Below are 15,008 nucleotides of genomic sequence, written 5' to 3'. Positions count from 1 at the left end.
CACTCAACAGTAAACAAACCAACATAATGTTTAAGTGTATAGAGCGTATCTGCACATTTCTAAAGTGACAATTTAAGGACTTCTTAACACATTGACCGCCATTTTAACATACCTCCGTACTCCCACCTGCCATTCGTCTCCATAGACTTCCATGTAATTGGGTGTGCACGGATCATGCACACCCATGCCTAGATAATGCACCACGTGTGTCCACATTGCTCACAGCTTTCAAACAAAAAAATCCGAATGGAAATCCGTTCAGGCATTCATGAGATAACAGCCACTATGTTTAACAAAGATGGCTGCCAAAATGGCTGCCATGCTTGAAAGATGGGGTTGCTATGGGGGTTAAACATGCAATTTCGCGATTGCTATCATGCCTACTCCATTTTTTGGGGTCAAAAATTTTTTTTGAAAAAAATTTTTTTTTTGATTTTTTTTTTTTTTTTTTTTAATTCTCGGGACTATCGGGCCTGGCGGGGAAAGACATTGGAATAATCTCGGGACTATCGGGCCTGGCAGGGAATGAGTTAATACCTCTAAAATGACAAATTAAACATTGGCCAAAATATTAGAGGATTATAATTGTCAAATATATAGAGGCAGAAATTGTGAAAATAGCAGATCGGCTATTTTCACAATAGAACCGTGTTATACAAAATGTAATGCCTCAACTCTTAGTGCTCGTCAGGGTGGGGGGGGGGTCCCCAGTTAAATATGAATATTTTGGGGGTCAAGGCCTGAAAAGGTTGAGAACCACTGCTGTACTCTGTCAGCTACTGGGTGTATTGAGCATACTACTGGTACATATAGTGTACAAGGACATTGGGCGGTGCATTGGGCGTACTGGTACTTTTATTAGACACATGCAGTCAGACATGGAACTCCTAGTTCCCTTCATCCGTCACATTTCCTTCCTCCTTCCTTTTCCTCTTTGCTGACATTTGCTTTCCACATCACATTCTGCATGGACAGTCAGCAACACACTTTATTTCTGTCTGGTGGAAATGGTGAAAGACAAGACAACAGCCGAGGTGCTGCTGGAGAGTGAACATAATTTGATGCGTTTAGTGTTTTATAGAAGTTAAAAGTAGATAAAGCAACAGCACGGACATAGCAGACAGAGCAACTTTGATGCTTCTGCTTGAAGCTTCACTTTGTGGGAAGAGCTTGTATGAATGAAAAGTATGCAGTGAAAAGTAACTAAGTACATTTATTTACTTAAAGTGATAGTTCACCTATTTTTGACATAAAGCTGTGTGAAATACTTGCCATTAAAACAGTGGTTAAAAATGTATTAATTGATTAACAGAGTCCCGTGGTCAGAGTTCTGGTCAGTTTTAGATGAATATTAAGTAGTTCCAATGGGGTGGGGGCCATTTGGCGTGGCCCAATCATTGAAAATAGATTAATCCACAAAACTAGCGTCATTTGTATTGTTGGCCTATTTCTACCATATAAAGCGAGGTTTCGTTCTGATCAGCTGACTGCAAAGCACCTTGTTTTGGGGAAATACGTTGCAGCGGCGTAGTGATACTGGACACAAAAAATAGTACCATGTGACAGAGGGGTCAAAGTTGAACGAAAGTTGGTCTATTTGGTAGAAATAGGTCAACAATACAAATGACGCTAGTTTTGTGGATTCATCTATTTTTAATGATCGGGCCATGAGCCCCTGCCAAATCAACGGAACTACTTTATATTCATCTAAAACTGACCAGAACTCTGACCACGGGACTCTGGTAATGGATTAATACATTTGTAACCACTATTTTAATGGCAAGTATTTCACACAGCTTCATGTCAAAAATAGGTGAACTATCACTTTAAGTACTGTACTTAAGTACAATTTTGAGGTATTTGTACTTTACTTGAGTATTTCCAATACTTTTACTTCTACTCCACTACATCTCTGATCCATATATTGTACTTTTACTCCATGACATTTATTTGAAAACTCACACAAGGATTTGGCGGCCCCCTGTAGTAACTCTAAGGACCCCCTGTTGAAGACCCCTGGCTTAGGGTTTAGGGTTGGAGTTAGGGTAGGTTCTAGAAGTGCAGTTCTAGCAGTGCAGGAACCTCCCTACTCTATTTTCTGGCTATCTTCTGATTGACACCAAAATGGCCACTAGAGGTCACTCAAGGACTGGCGCAAGACATATCATCAATTAGTTTGAGAGTTCAGCCAGAACAGACACATTTATTAACAGACTGAGGTTTTATTTGTACATCATATCCAGCGGGTGAGAAAAAGCCTGTTGTTTGGATTCTTACAGCACATATCTTCACACTCCAGTGTGACCCATGCAAATGCATATTTTGTGTTCCATACAAGGATATTCACGATCAAAACACCAGAGGCAGCTCCACTAATCATCATCAACGTAGATTTAACACTAAACAAGGCTCTAACTTGTTCTCCTGCTATACCATCAACATGTGGAACGCCCTTCCACAAGACTTAAAGGAGAGCAAATCCCTAGCCTCCTTCAAAATTGGTATGAAAAGTCACCTTCAGGCGGCTGCTACCCGTGACTTGTAAATAGACTAAGCCCCCATGCTCCCCCCACCCTTTTTTTCTGCCTTTGTATTTGATGTTATGCTTTTGAAACTGATATTATCCTAGATAAAGTACTATGTTCTATCCGTCTGTCTTTCAATGTTATATGAGATACTTAAAGTGTGGTTCCTGTGGAAATAAGCCTCGGCTTTCTAGGATCTCCTTTTAGTTGACCTTGTACCATTGATTTGTACTGTCATGAAACTGTACTTTTTTCTATTGCAAACTCCTAATAACTCCTTCAATCAATCAATCAAAACTACATTACATGGTTCCCAGCATGACAATGTGTTGTTTCTTGAACCCAGGTTATTGGAGGAGGAGGCAGTTAAGCGAGTGGAGCTGGAACAGATCCACCTGCGGCAGCAGAGGACCATCTCAGAGACGGAGGCCGAGAAACATGAGCTGGAGAAGGAGCGTTTGGCCAAGGACAGTGCCCTGCAGCACGCCATGACGCAACTCAAAGAACTGGAGAGCGAGAGGCACGGGGCTCTAGAGCAGTACCAGGTCACTATGTTACTACATGTTTATTATGAGGACCTCTCTCCTACTTCCTATACCGCACTGGTTCTCAACCTGTGGGTTGGGACCCCTCTGGGTCCCCAGATGATTAACTTAATGTGCAACATTGTTTTCTCACTCAACAGTAAACAAACCAACATAAAGTTTAAGTGTATAGAGCAGGGGTCTTCAACGTTTTCAGGCCGGGGACCCCCAAACTGATGGGGAGATGGAGCAGGGACCCCCTACCACCTCGTAGGGTGGGGGGGTCGGGGCTACAACATATTTTTTATTTTAAACATGTACAAGTTACAGCGAGCAGGGTGGGCCGTACCACTACCATTTCTAAACATACTACTTATTAAATGAGAACCAATGTCAATAATATCAACAATCTGTCAATTGCATAGTAATCATGTATTCAAGCTATTCAAAATGGATAGAATCATGATTTATTTTTTAACATAAATGTGAAAAATGGCACAAAAAAAACAAACAAAAAAAACATTTTTTGAAATCTTTTTTTTTTTTTTTTTTTTTTTGCAAAAATTTCGCGGACCCCCTGCAGTACCTCCGCGGACCCCCTAGGGGTCGCGGACCCCCTGTTGAAGACCCCTGGTATAGAGGGTATCTGCACATTTCTAAAGTGACAATTTAAGGACTTTAATAACTCTAAAATGACAAATTAAACATAGGCCAAATTGTCAAATATATAGAGGCAGAAGTTGTGAAAATAGCAGATCTACATGCTCACAACGCCTCGCAACGCTTTTTCGATTTTCAATTTTTTGAGAGGATCGAAAAAGGGGCGTATTTATACTGTGGTGATTAGAGCCATCAGGTGTGTATGATTAGGAAAGGAACGTGAGTGGCTAAGATGAGCGAAGGGTGGTCTCCACTACTGAACGTACGTTGCATGCAACTTACACAAGTGCTGTCCTGGACTTTGGTTATTATGTTATTAATTATACTTTCACATCTGTCTTCCTTGTTTAGTGTGGATGAATGGAATACGACATGAATATATGGTTAATGAAGGGAAAGACAGGAGGAGAGAGGCATCTTGGTTCCAGAGACTGAACCTCTCCCCTCGATACATTTACATGTTCTCATTCCACTGCATGTACTGATGTGTTTTTATGTGTCTGTGTTGTGACTGTGCATTGGCCGTGAGGCAGACGGTGGTCAAGAAGCTGGAGGATGCTGCCAACAACACCAGGACATGGAAACACAAGGTGGCGCACCACGAGGGCCTGGTACGGCTCATTCAGCCAGGTAACTTCATCTCCACACCATGCAACTGCTTTACATTTCTGTGGTCAAGAGGTGCATGCACATCCATAAGTCGGTTATTTTGACGGGTGCTAGATCCTTATAATTAACCCATTTAGGCCTAGAATTATTGAATGCTTTATAATAATAGCAGATATACAAGCTCACAGCTGTGAGCTTGTAATTCTGCTATTTTTGAAAAATTGTGAAAATTTTAATTTTGACCCGATTCTATAAGTGTCTTTTGAATCCTTCTACGTTTTTTTGAAAAACCTATGTTTCTATGTCAGCAATCTGGCGAGCCATCGTCAAAGAAAATGTCCTTTTCACTTAACTGGAGCTCAGTTAGTCTACTAGACTACTATGTCAGTGGTTCTCAAACCTTTTCATGTGAAGGACCCCCAAACTAATATTTATTTGGCCACGGACCCCCATCACAAAATATTTAGTTCCAGGGACACCCCAGAAGCCAAATTTGAGTTACAAACGTCCGCTTTAAATATTACATATATTCAAAGATTTGCACACATTTTCACAACTTTTTCAAAAATAGCAGATCTACAAGCTATGAGCTTGTAGATCTACAAGCTGTGAGCTTGTATATCTGCTATTTTTCAATAGTTAAAGCATTCAATAATTCTAATATTGTAGAAAGGGAGAAGGTCTGCACACCGTACTCAGTACACCTAAAGAAGGCCACAGAGGCTGAAACGCATCATTTTTTCTGGGATAGTTGTCACATTGTGCGTTGCGTTCATTCATTCACACTCTCATTCACACACAATGACATTGACTACCATGAAAGTCACCAACCTGCTCATGAGCTCGTGAGCAGTTAAGGAGTGTCAGTGTTTTGCTCAGGGACACTTGGACACGATGCCTGGTGGAGCCAGGGATTGAACCGGGAATGCCAGTCCCTTCCTCTTGAATTTCTGATGAATTCTCTCCTCCTTTTTTTGTCTCTTCTCCAGGTTCTAAGGGCCCTCAGCTGATCACTAACTGGGGCCCCATGGCCTTCTCTCAAGCTGAACTCAGTCTGAGGGAGAAGGAATGGCAGGAGAAAAAGAACCTGCCCACACAAGCAGCTCTGAAACTTAAACACGACGGCCTTGACTCTAATGTGGCTGACAACAACAATGAACAGTGATCTCACTTTCAAGATCGGTACCCTCAAACTATATAAGTCTGGTTTGAGAAATGGCTGATTTAACTAAGCTCCAGCATGTTAAACATAACTAAATGTACCCAATGTTTTTAGGGGATGTACATGTCTTAACATTGGAGAAGTTGGTTAGCCTCATTCAGGCTGAATATAGCATCCCATTCAGATCAAGTGAGAATTCAGATCATGTGCTGGTTAGTACATGACCTTGAGATTTAGAAAAGGACTGCAACTCATCCAACAAAAAAACGGGTAATGCACCCATAACACTTTCCTTCTATGTATTTCAGTTGACAACTCTATTCACTGTAGTGCACTACATTTGACCAGAACCCTACCTAACGTTTTAAATATTGATGGATAAGGGAATAGTCACAGACCACTGCAAAGTAAATGATTTAGGTTAACAGTGTTGTATTCTTAGGGACTGTGTTCTGTGCCAAGCGTGTGGCAATGAAAATATTCACACTCCTCCAACTTGTTTTCCTTGGACATTTTGTATAAATGTCCAGGCAAATAGTTTGGTATGTTTCCGTTACTAAAGTGGTTACAAAATGGGCATCGTTAGCTTCTGAAAATGTCTTCATTTCAATGTCTTCATTTTAAGAATGTTCCGTTTACCCCAAAAAATACATGTTTTTAATATACAATATATTGTCTATAGCAGGGGTCTTCAACGTTTTCAGGCCAAGGACCCCTTAGTCGAGAAAGAGATGAAGCAGGGACCCCCACAACCCATAGATACCATATAGTTTCATCATTTGACAGCACAATCATCAGTGTATTTTGGATTCATGTCAATGTGTTTCCAGATATTTAACCACTTGAACCACCAATACTTAGGCTAATAAACTTGACCTATCACTCTGTACTTAGTGTGCTCTTTTCCCCTCTACACGAAACCTCTTTGCCGAAAATAGCTGATCTACAAGCTCACAGTAGATCTGCTATTTTTGGCTAAAGTCCTCAGAATATGGACGCTAGGGTTCAAGTGGTTAATATGGAAAAGGAGAAAAAAAGCTTCTATCACACAAAGATTTGGAGGACCCCCTGTAGTAACTCTGAGGACACCCTAGGGGTCCCGGACCCCCTGTTGAAGATCCCTGGTCTATAGTATATATCACTGAAATACATTGACTAACTAGCCATGCTATTCTGCTGCCGCAATTATGATAATGTTCACCCCGTCACTGTCCTCAATTAATTGGTGTCTGACAAACCAGGCCTAAAAATGTGTGTTACCTGCCAGAGATAGGGCATTAATGCAGGAGTCTTACTGAAAAGAAAGGAAGCTAACTGCAGAACATCTGTACTGTACCATTATGCTGTAATCACCAGTGTCTGTGATTGCCATTATTTGTGTACACTGTGGTCTCTATTTTGTGTTTTTTATAATGTATATATTATTATGTAGCGTGTGACTGAGCAGTGTAATAAAACGGGTCACAAATAACTATTTGATCTTGCAGTTTTATGTCTTGCTGTTATGTGCACTTTAGTGTAGAGTTTGCTATGTGTAGCTTACACAGGTCAAAGTTTGGGGCAATAGGCTATATGCATATGCGCCATTTTGTTCTACTTCTGGGTGTCTTTCGACTTCCTTCACAGGTGTTACCGATGATACTAATGAAGGGTCTGTTCCATTCTGGTCAAACAGCTCACTGGAAACACTCTGCTACACCAGTGGTTCCAAATGTCCCCATACAGTGTGTAACTCTGAGAGTGTACAAATGTTGATTCCATTTGTATAGAGTTGTGGGGTCCTTGAAATTAAAGAACCACTGTACAATAAATCAAACAGAGCCTTAATTAGTATCATCAGTAACACCTGTGAAGGAAATCGAAAGACACCCGGAAGTAGAACAAAATGGTGCATATGCATATATAGCCTATTGTTGTGGACAACATCGCCTTACGGCAGTGCTTCTCATCCAGTGGTCCTTGAGGGGAGTTGGTAACCAAATTGACCCTTACAGTTAATTAAATAAAGAGTGTTGGTTCTCTGCAAGTACTTTTGTTTACAATTAGTATGTTTTTTCTTTTTAAAGGACAAATATTGAAGTAAGTAATGAATTGAAAGGACTTCAGTTCTTACCATGAACAACATGTAATCATTCCATATTTTCTAACACCAACACACATATCCTCCAGAGGGCGCCATACAACTATATTTTATTGGTGCTTAGCCCAGCAATGAAAATGAAAATCTACTATGGAAGAGGTTAATAAACCAACAGAGATACACACTACTAATTATATTTGTATGTGTAACTGTGGGTCCCTCTGGGAACAGAAAGGTTGTAGGAGAGCATTGATTTTATTTCCATGAGTTAAGTGTCTAGACCTCCAATTAGTCCAGGCGTTTCGGGCAGTATTTTGATGTAATCGTGCACTTAATGAAAGAAGCATGAAATTTGGCACACAGTTAGAACATGCCATATGGAACATTTTTGGCTATAGGGGCATCGCAGATTTGTCTTGGGAAACTTGTGGGAGCCAATTAAAGTTGGGCTCTCATATATTTTACTATAGAGTCAAATAATACAAAAAATACATATGCTTTAAGTAGCATGTAAAAGGGGTCAAACTAGGTGTTTTTGGGATTCTGAATCCAATGCAAACATTTGTTTTGCAGGAAAAACATTCCTTGGGCTAAAAACGGACCCCATAAAACTATGGTTTAGTGATGAGTCATCACTTTTCAAAGTTTTGTGGCGGCCGTTTCTCGGAAAGGAATGTTTTTCGTGCAAAACAAATGCTTGCATTGGATTCAGAATCCCGAATAACACCTAGTTTGACCCCTCACATGCTACTTAAAGCACTTTTTTTTTTTGGTATTATTTCTAAGTCTATGAGAGCCCAACTTTAATTGGCTCCCACAAGTTTCCCAAGCCAAATCTGCGATGCCCCTATCCAAAAATGTTCCATATGGAATGTTCTAACTGTGTGCCAAATTTCATGCTTCTTTCATAAAGTGCACGATGTTTGCCTGAAACGCTCGGACTAAATGTTCCAAAATAAGAATGATGCATGTCTTTTTATGTCTAGCCACACCAGATATGGACAAAAATAATTATTATTATAATTTGATGTTGCAATCATCTATGTCTCATTCAAATGTTAGTGTTGAATTGAATTAACCCATTATCATATCTGGCAATTCCACTTGGCTATGTTCCTCAACCCAAAGGTGGATTGAATGGGAGATGTATTCCACTACAAAGGGTCATAGACAGAACATCTTTTTTAACCCATTTAGAAAAGGTAAACATTATTGTGTATCAGCTTTAACTATTGAAAAACAGCAGCTATCAAGCTCACAGTGCGGCACCATTGCACCAAGTGCTGCGCTGCAAGCTTGTAGATCTGCTATTTTTGAAAAATCGTGAAAATTTGAATTTTGACCCGATTCTATAAGTGTCTTTTGAATCCTTCTAAGATTTTTTGAAAAAAAAAAAAAAAACTGTTTTGAAAAAAATGTTTCTATGTCAGCAATCTGGCCAGCCATCATCAAAGAAAAGGTCCTTTTCACTTAACTGGAGCTCAGTTTGTCTGTTCATGAGAGACTACTATGTCAGTGGTTCTCATGTGAAAAACCCCCAAAATGATATGTATTTGGCCACGGGCCCCCATCTCAAAACATTTAGTTCCAGGGACCCCCAAGAAGCAAAATTTGAGTTACAAACGTTCGCTTTGAAAATACAGATATTCAAAGATTTGCACACATTTTCACAACTTTTTCAAAAATAGCAGATCTACAAGCAGACAGCAGACAGCCAGCCAGCATGCTATGTTCACTGTACTACATTTCTGGTGGGAAATGGCACGAGGGACCCCCAGAAAAAGACCAACCCAAGAATCATAAGTGCCCTTTGTTGCCATGCTGTCCCAGGCAAAATGGTAATCCTGAAAGAATGATTTTATTGTATACACTTGAACCCTACCTAGCGTTGCCATTCTGGGAGGAACATAGGAATACGGTCAGGTTAGTATAGTCACCCTGAATACACAACGCGTAGGTGTAGTTATTTTTTATATATTCTTGCTATACAAGCCCTGAAATAAAGGCTTTATAACTTCCCCTCAAGAGTGCTTTGGTCTAACCTTTTTTCGCATGTATTTTGTCACCTTTGCACCAAAGAACAGATTTTTACTCTCTAGCCAAACAGATGCACTCCTTCCTCTTTTTCTACACGTGCAGGTCCCATGGGGAAACGGTCAACATCAAGTATAGGATGTTAGTGGTACATTCTCTGACATACTCTGACATACTTCTGGCAGTGATGACTGGTGATTATATTCACTGTATACTTTCTATTTGTTTCATTTAACATTTATTTAACCAGGTTGTAGAAAAGTCACCAGTAGATTAGAAGATTAAGGACAAACTAGAAATGTGTAATTCTGGGAAATTGCAAGTGTGGTTGCACTGATGCTGGCCATTTATAGTGATGTCAAGTGAAGCCTCACCAATACTGTCTGATAGGACAAGACATCTGGCCTTACAACCCAGATAACTACAGTCAAAAGGTTAACAAATGAAAATCACACTCGTGTGAACTGAGCGGTGGTGTGTGTGTGTGTGTGTGTGTGTGTGTGTGTGTGTGTGTGTGTGTGTGTGTGTGTGTGTGTGTGTGTGTGTGTGTGTGTGTGTGTGTGTGTGTGTGTGTGTGTGTGTGTGTGCAACAGCGCCCCTCCCTTAACATGTGTGGTCAGAAAAGGTTACTGCAGGCTACGGACACGGAGACAGACAGACATACAGACAGACCCACACACACGGCCACGTATAGGAGCGTTGTGACCACCGCTCAAAAACAGGTTAAGTTCTCGGACCAAGAGCAGGCCTATTTAACCACTTGAACGGTCAATACTTAAAGGGCCACTTCACCTCTGGGACAACCCTATCTTATTTTATTGTTGTTTGGGACACGATCAACACAATCCTGAGTTATTTTTTGTGTTCAGTCTGTTTTTGAGCGGTGGTCACAACGCTCCTATACGTGGCCGTGTGTGTGGGTCTGTCTGTCTGTCTGTTTGTCTGTCTGTCTGTCTGTCTGTCTGTCTGTCTCCGGGTATGTAGCCTGCAGTAACCTTTTCTGACCACACATGTTAAGGGAGGGGCACTGTTGTTCAGGATAGGCCAGGCATAGGCCAGGCACACTCACACACAAACACACACAGGGGGCACACACACACACAGGGGGCACACACACACACACACACACACACACACACACACACACACACACACACACACACACACACACACACACACACGCACACACACACACACACACACCACCGCTCAGTTCACACGAGTGTGATTTTTTGACATATTTTAGTATTCAGCATGTACTGGTGATGCATTTTGCTAGTCTGGCGGGGCCCGACGTAATCTGTGTTCATTCCTTCCACATACTGTGGAAGGAATGAACACAGATAACGTCGGGCCCCGCCAGGCTATAGCGTTTTGCATCATCCAGTGATGCGTTTTGCATCATATGATGCAAAATGCATCACTAGCACATGCTGAATACTAAAATATCTCAAAAAACAGACTGAACACAAAAAATAACTCAGGATTGTGTTGCTCGTGTCCCAAACAACAATAAAATAAGATAGGGTTGTCCCAGGGGTGAAGTGGCCCTTTAATAAACTTGACCTTTCACTGTACTGCTCTTTTCCCCCTCCAAAAGCTCTTTGCCGATCTAAGCTGCGAGGCGTTGTGAGCTTGTAGATCTGCTATTTTTGGCTAAAGTTCTCAGAATATGGACGCTATAGGGTTCAAGTGGTTGATATAAGAAAGGGGGGAAAAAAACAAGTTTGTATCACACAAAGATTTGGAGGACCCCCTGTAGTAACTCTGAGGACCGCCTAGGGGTCCCGGACCCCCTGTTGAAGACCCCTGCTGTATATTTAAGTTAAATATAATGCATTACAAGTATACAGTATTATTTTATAACGTGCTTATAAATGTTTATAATCATAAATCCTGTTTTACAAATAACAGAATCGATTAATTATTGACGAGTCTGTGTGCAGCACCGGTATTGCGCGTAATGTTTTGTCCATGTATGAAATACATATTAAGGAATGTTGAATGTTTGAAGTTGATCTTATCTTATCCTATTCTATCATGCTGCCTGCCACAGATTTTGGCAGAGATCCTATTGGCTTCACATCATAAAATAACTTAAATTAAACCAGCTGATGTTGCACGTGTGCTTAAGGCCTCGTGCAGGGGGTGTTAGTAGGCCTACTGTAGTTACAGTGAGCATCCTGGAAAGGGACACTGCTCCCCCCCCCCCCCCCCCCCCCCTTTTTTTTAAAAACACATTTATTTTTATTAAAGGAGTAGTTCACCCACAAAATGACTTTTTTTCTATTGATTACTCATGCCATGGAGAGTAGAGTTCAATAATATTTTTTGTTTTTTGTCACATTCCTAAGACAAAAATTTGATTCGAGTAAATTTACCCCCATTGATTCCGGATGGGGACCCGTTTCGAAACGGGTCCCCATCCGGAACGAATGGGGGTACATTTATTGTTATCACATTTGTGTCTTAGGAATGCGACAAAAACCTAAAAATATTATTGAACTCTAGTCTCCATGGCGTGACTAATCAATAGAAAAAAAGTCATTTTGGGGGTGAACTACTCCTTTAAGGGACACTGCTTTGTGATCAAAAGGTCATATATATAATATTTCAGTTCACATATCATGGTCCTGTCCTCCATTCTTCTGTGCAAAAGCATCAGCTGATTGAATAAAATGTAAATGTAAACTTTGACATGTAGTGTAGGGTAGCCTACTTAGTCTGATCCTTTTCCTCTCTACACCAAACCTCTTTGCCGGAAATAGACGATCTACAAGCTCACAATGCCTCGATCTGCTATTTTTGACACAGTTCTCAGATTATGGACGCTAGGGTTCAAGTGGTTAATATAAAAAAGGAGGGAAAAAGATTCTATCACAAAAAGACTCTGAGGACCTAGGGGTCCCGGACCCCCTGTTGAAGACCCTCCAATAGGTTATAGGTAAAGGTTTGCTGGGTCTATAATGAGTCATGTCCTTGGATTCCCAACTGAGAACAGGCAGACGGATAAACGCACACACGCACACGCACACGCACACACACACACACACACACACACACACACACACACACACACACACACACACACACACACACACACACACACACACACACAACAAACACATGCCTGCATGCACACATAATACACAAAGTGGCAACATGAACTTTTAGCTGGCCAAAAAGTGATTCAGTGTTCTGCGTTAAAGTGATTCAACAACCTTTCCAGTTGTTCTGGATCTATTTTTAGACATTGACCAAATGGTGTGCATGTTTCATCTGCTTCACGTTTTGGCAGACTTCCGGTAAGATGAGTTATGACACCATAGTAATCAGCTGAGGCTCGGATAAAATTGCAAAATGTTTTACTTGAACTGAATGACTTAACTTAGGCGTATGCTGGTGTCACACAAAATGAGAAGAAATGCAGATCAGATTCCTTAGAACCTATGACCTTCTAGCTGTGAGGCGAGAATATTATAGTATATTAAAACATAAATATTGTTCAAAACTTTACAAAAATGTATAACCAATAGAAAAAAGCATGGAATATGCCTCAGTGTCCAGGTGGAGGTAGGGATATGGGGAACTGTGATATGCCTACTGTAAGCAATCTGGGAACCCATTTGTCAAGAAGGTCCACTGTAAGTGGACAGACACATTTATTTATAGTTTCACCATGCATGGTCACGTTAAAATCATTCTTTCTTTAAACTGAACATTTTGCAACACCTAATAAATGCAGGTGGACAGAGATAAGTTGGTAACACTTTACTATAAGGTACAAAGTAATACACTTAGTTAATGCTTAACTAACACTTTATTTCTGATTAACTAATACATCAATTAATCATGAATTCATCATGAGAAATCATCAAGTAATGTTGGAATAGCTATTACTTAACTAACTTAATATATCAGTAGTTAAGACTATGTTAGTTAATAGTTAGTTAACATCAACCATATTATGGATGGTTTGTAGATCTGTTTTTTCTGGTCAATTCTATGCCCAGGATGAGTGCTTCATAGGCGGGTAGGATTAGTGCGTTGACCCGGTGATACTGATTGGTCTAAAACTTCCAGGGGTCTCCCATTATTGGACTGGATCACAGATCTATAAACCATCTGTATATGGTTGATGTTAACTAACTATTAACTAACATAGTCTTAACTACTGATATATTAAGTTAGTTAAGTAATAGCTATTCCAACATTACTTGATTATTTTTCATGATGAATTCATGATTAATTGATGTATTAGTTAATCAGGAATAAAGTGTTAGTTAAGCATTAACTAAGTGTATTACTTTGTACCTTATAGTAAAGTGTTACCGATAAGTTAAGTTTGTTTTGCTAGTAGTGTGATATTGGAGTAGAAAATTGTCTTTTTTGCAGTCTTAAAAGACACCATTCTCCAGAGCTGTGTCGAGTGATATGCACTTGTCATGACACACAAGGCCCCCCAAACTTCCCTCTCCGCTCTCTACTCCAAACAATGGAAAATCACAGAGTGTGTTGTTTCTTTGCTGGAAAAACACGGCTTTGGATAATTTGCTGTTCCATTTCCAGGTGGAGCATATCAATCAAGCCCAAAGGGAAGAAGAGGCGGTCATTGTAATCCTGTTTACAGTTGACTGTTTGGCTGGTGAAGCAATGACAAGGAACTATTTAAACAATGGGCTTTTTTAATCAAGTCATTGTCGTGTCACTACCAGTGTGTGTGTGTGTAACATAGAGGGGGAAGATATACAGTTATACAGTATGTTTGATAGAGTGAATAATATGTATTTATCACTCTTGTACAGATATTTCATTTGTATGTGCTGGATCATATTAGGTAGCCACTAGCCAGCATGTCTAGGGAGTATCTGTTTGGTTAAAATATCTGTGCCTCTAAGGCTGTTATCAGCATTGTTTTGGTAGAATCTCTCACAGAAAGCCATAATATCAAGTTAACCCCGGAGCTGTTTACAGTTTTGGTGTCACACCAACCCTAGTTGCCTAGGAAATGGAGCATATTAATATGTCTACTGGCGGCTTGACACACAATAAACAGTATGTTTCAAGTTTGTGGAACAACAGTGTAAGTCCGTACAAGCAATATACAGCAGAAAAAGGGAGTAGATAACATTAAAACAGACAATAGAACAAAATGAGGGGGGAGTGCATTAACAATTTAACGGATTAAAAATTACTAGTTTGTGGTTTACAGTCTGGTAAATCAAAAAATGTCTATCCCTTAAGTTCTGTTCAGATTCACTACACCTTCGTTCTGTTCGGGTCATTTTGACCCGGGGGGTATTTGGTTTAAAAAAACAACACTAATATAAATTTTAACTTAACATATCATCATCATACATTGACTTTGTCTCAATTCCAAACAATTAATTTGATATATATGGTAAATGTTTGCA

The 15,008-nt window shown here is 40.2% G+C and overlaps 1 protein-coding gene across 1 annotated transcript in view; it reads left to right on the top strand.

Moving 5' to 3' along the window:
- Nucleotides 1-6,815, top strand: part of swap70b (switching B cell complex subunit SWAP70b) — a 54,947-nt gene extending 48,132 nt beyond the window's left edge. Inside the window, exons 10-12 of the mRNA XM_080736715.1 lie at nucleotides 2,872-3,070; nucleotides 4,243-4,339; nucleotides 5,308-6,815. Coding sequence (XP_080592841.1) covers nucleotides 2,872-3,070; nucleotides 4,243-4,339; nucleotides 5,308-5,483 — 472 coding nt within the window. The 3' untranslated portion in view covers nucleotides 5,484-6,815. The remainder of the gene's footprint in view (nucleotides 1-2,871; nucleotides 3,071-4,242; nucleotides 4,340-5,307) is intronic.
- Nucleotides 6,816-15,008: the final 8,193 nt, after the last annotated feature.

Source organism: Nannobrachium achirus (genome assembly GCF_963921795.1).
Source record: "Nannobrachium achirus genome assembly, chromosome: 11".
Classification (NCBI taxonomy): domain Eukaryota; kingdom Metazoa; phylum Chordata; class Actinopteri; order Myctophiformes; family Myctophidae; genus Nannobrachium; species Nannobrachium achirus.
Note: the sequence above shows the minus strand (reverse complement) of the source record. Positions and strands in the feature narration are given on the sequence as shown.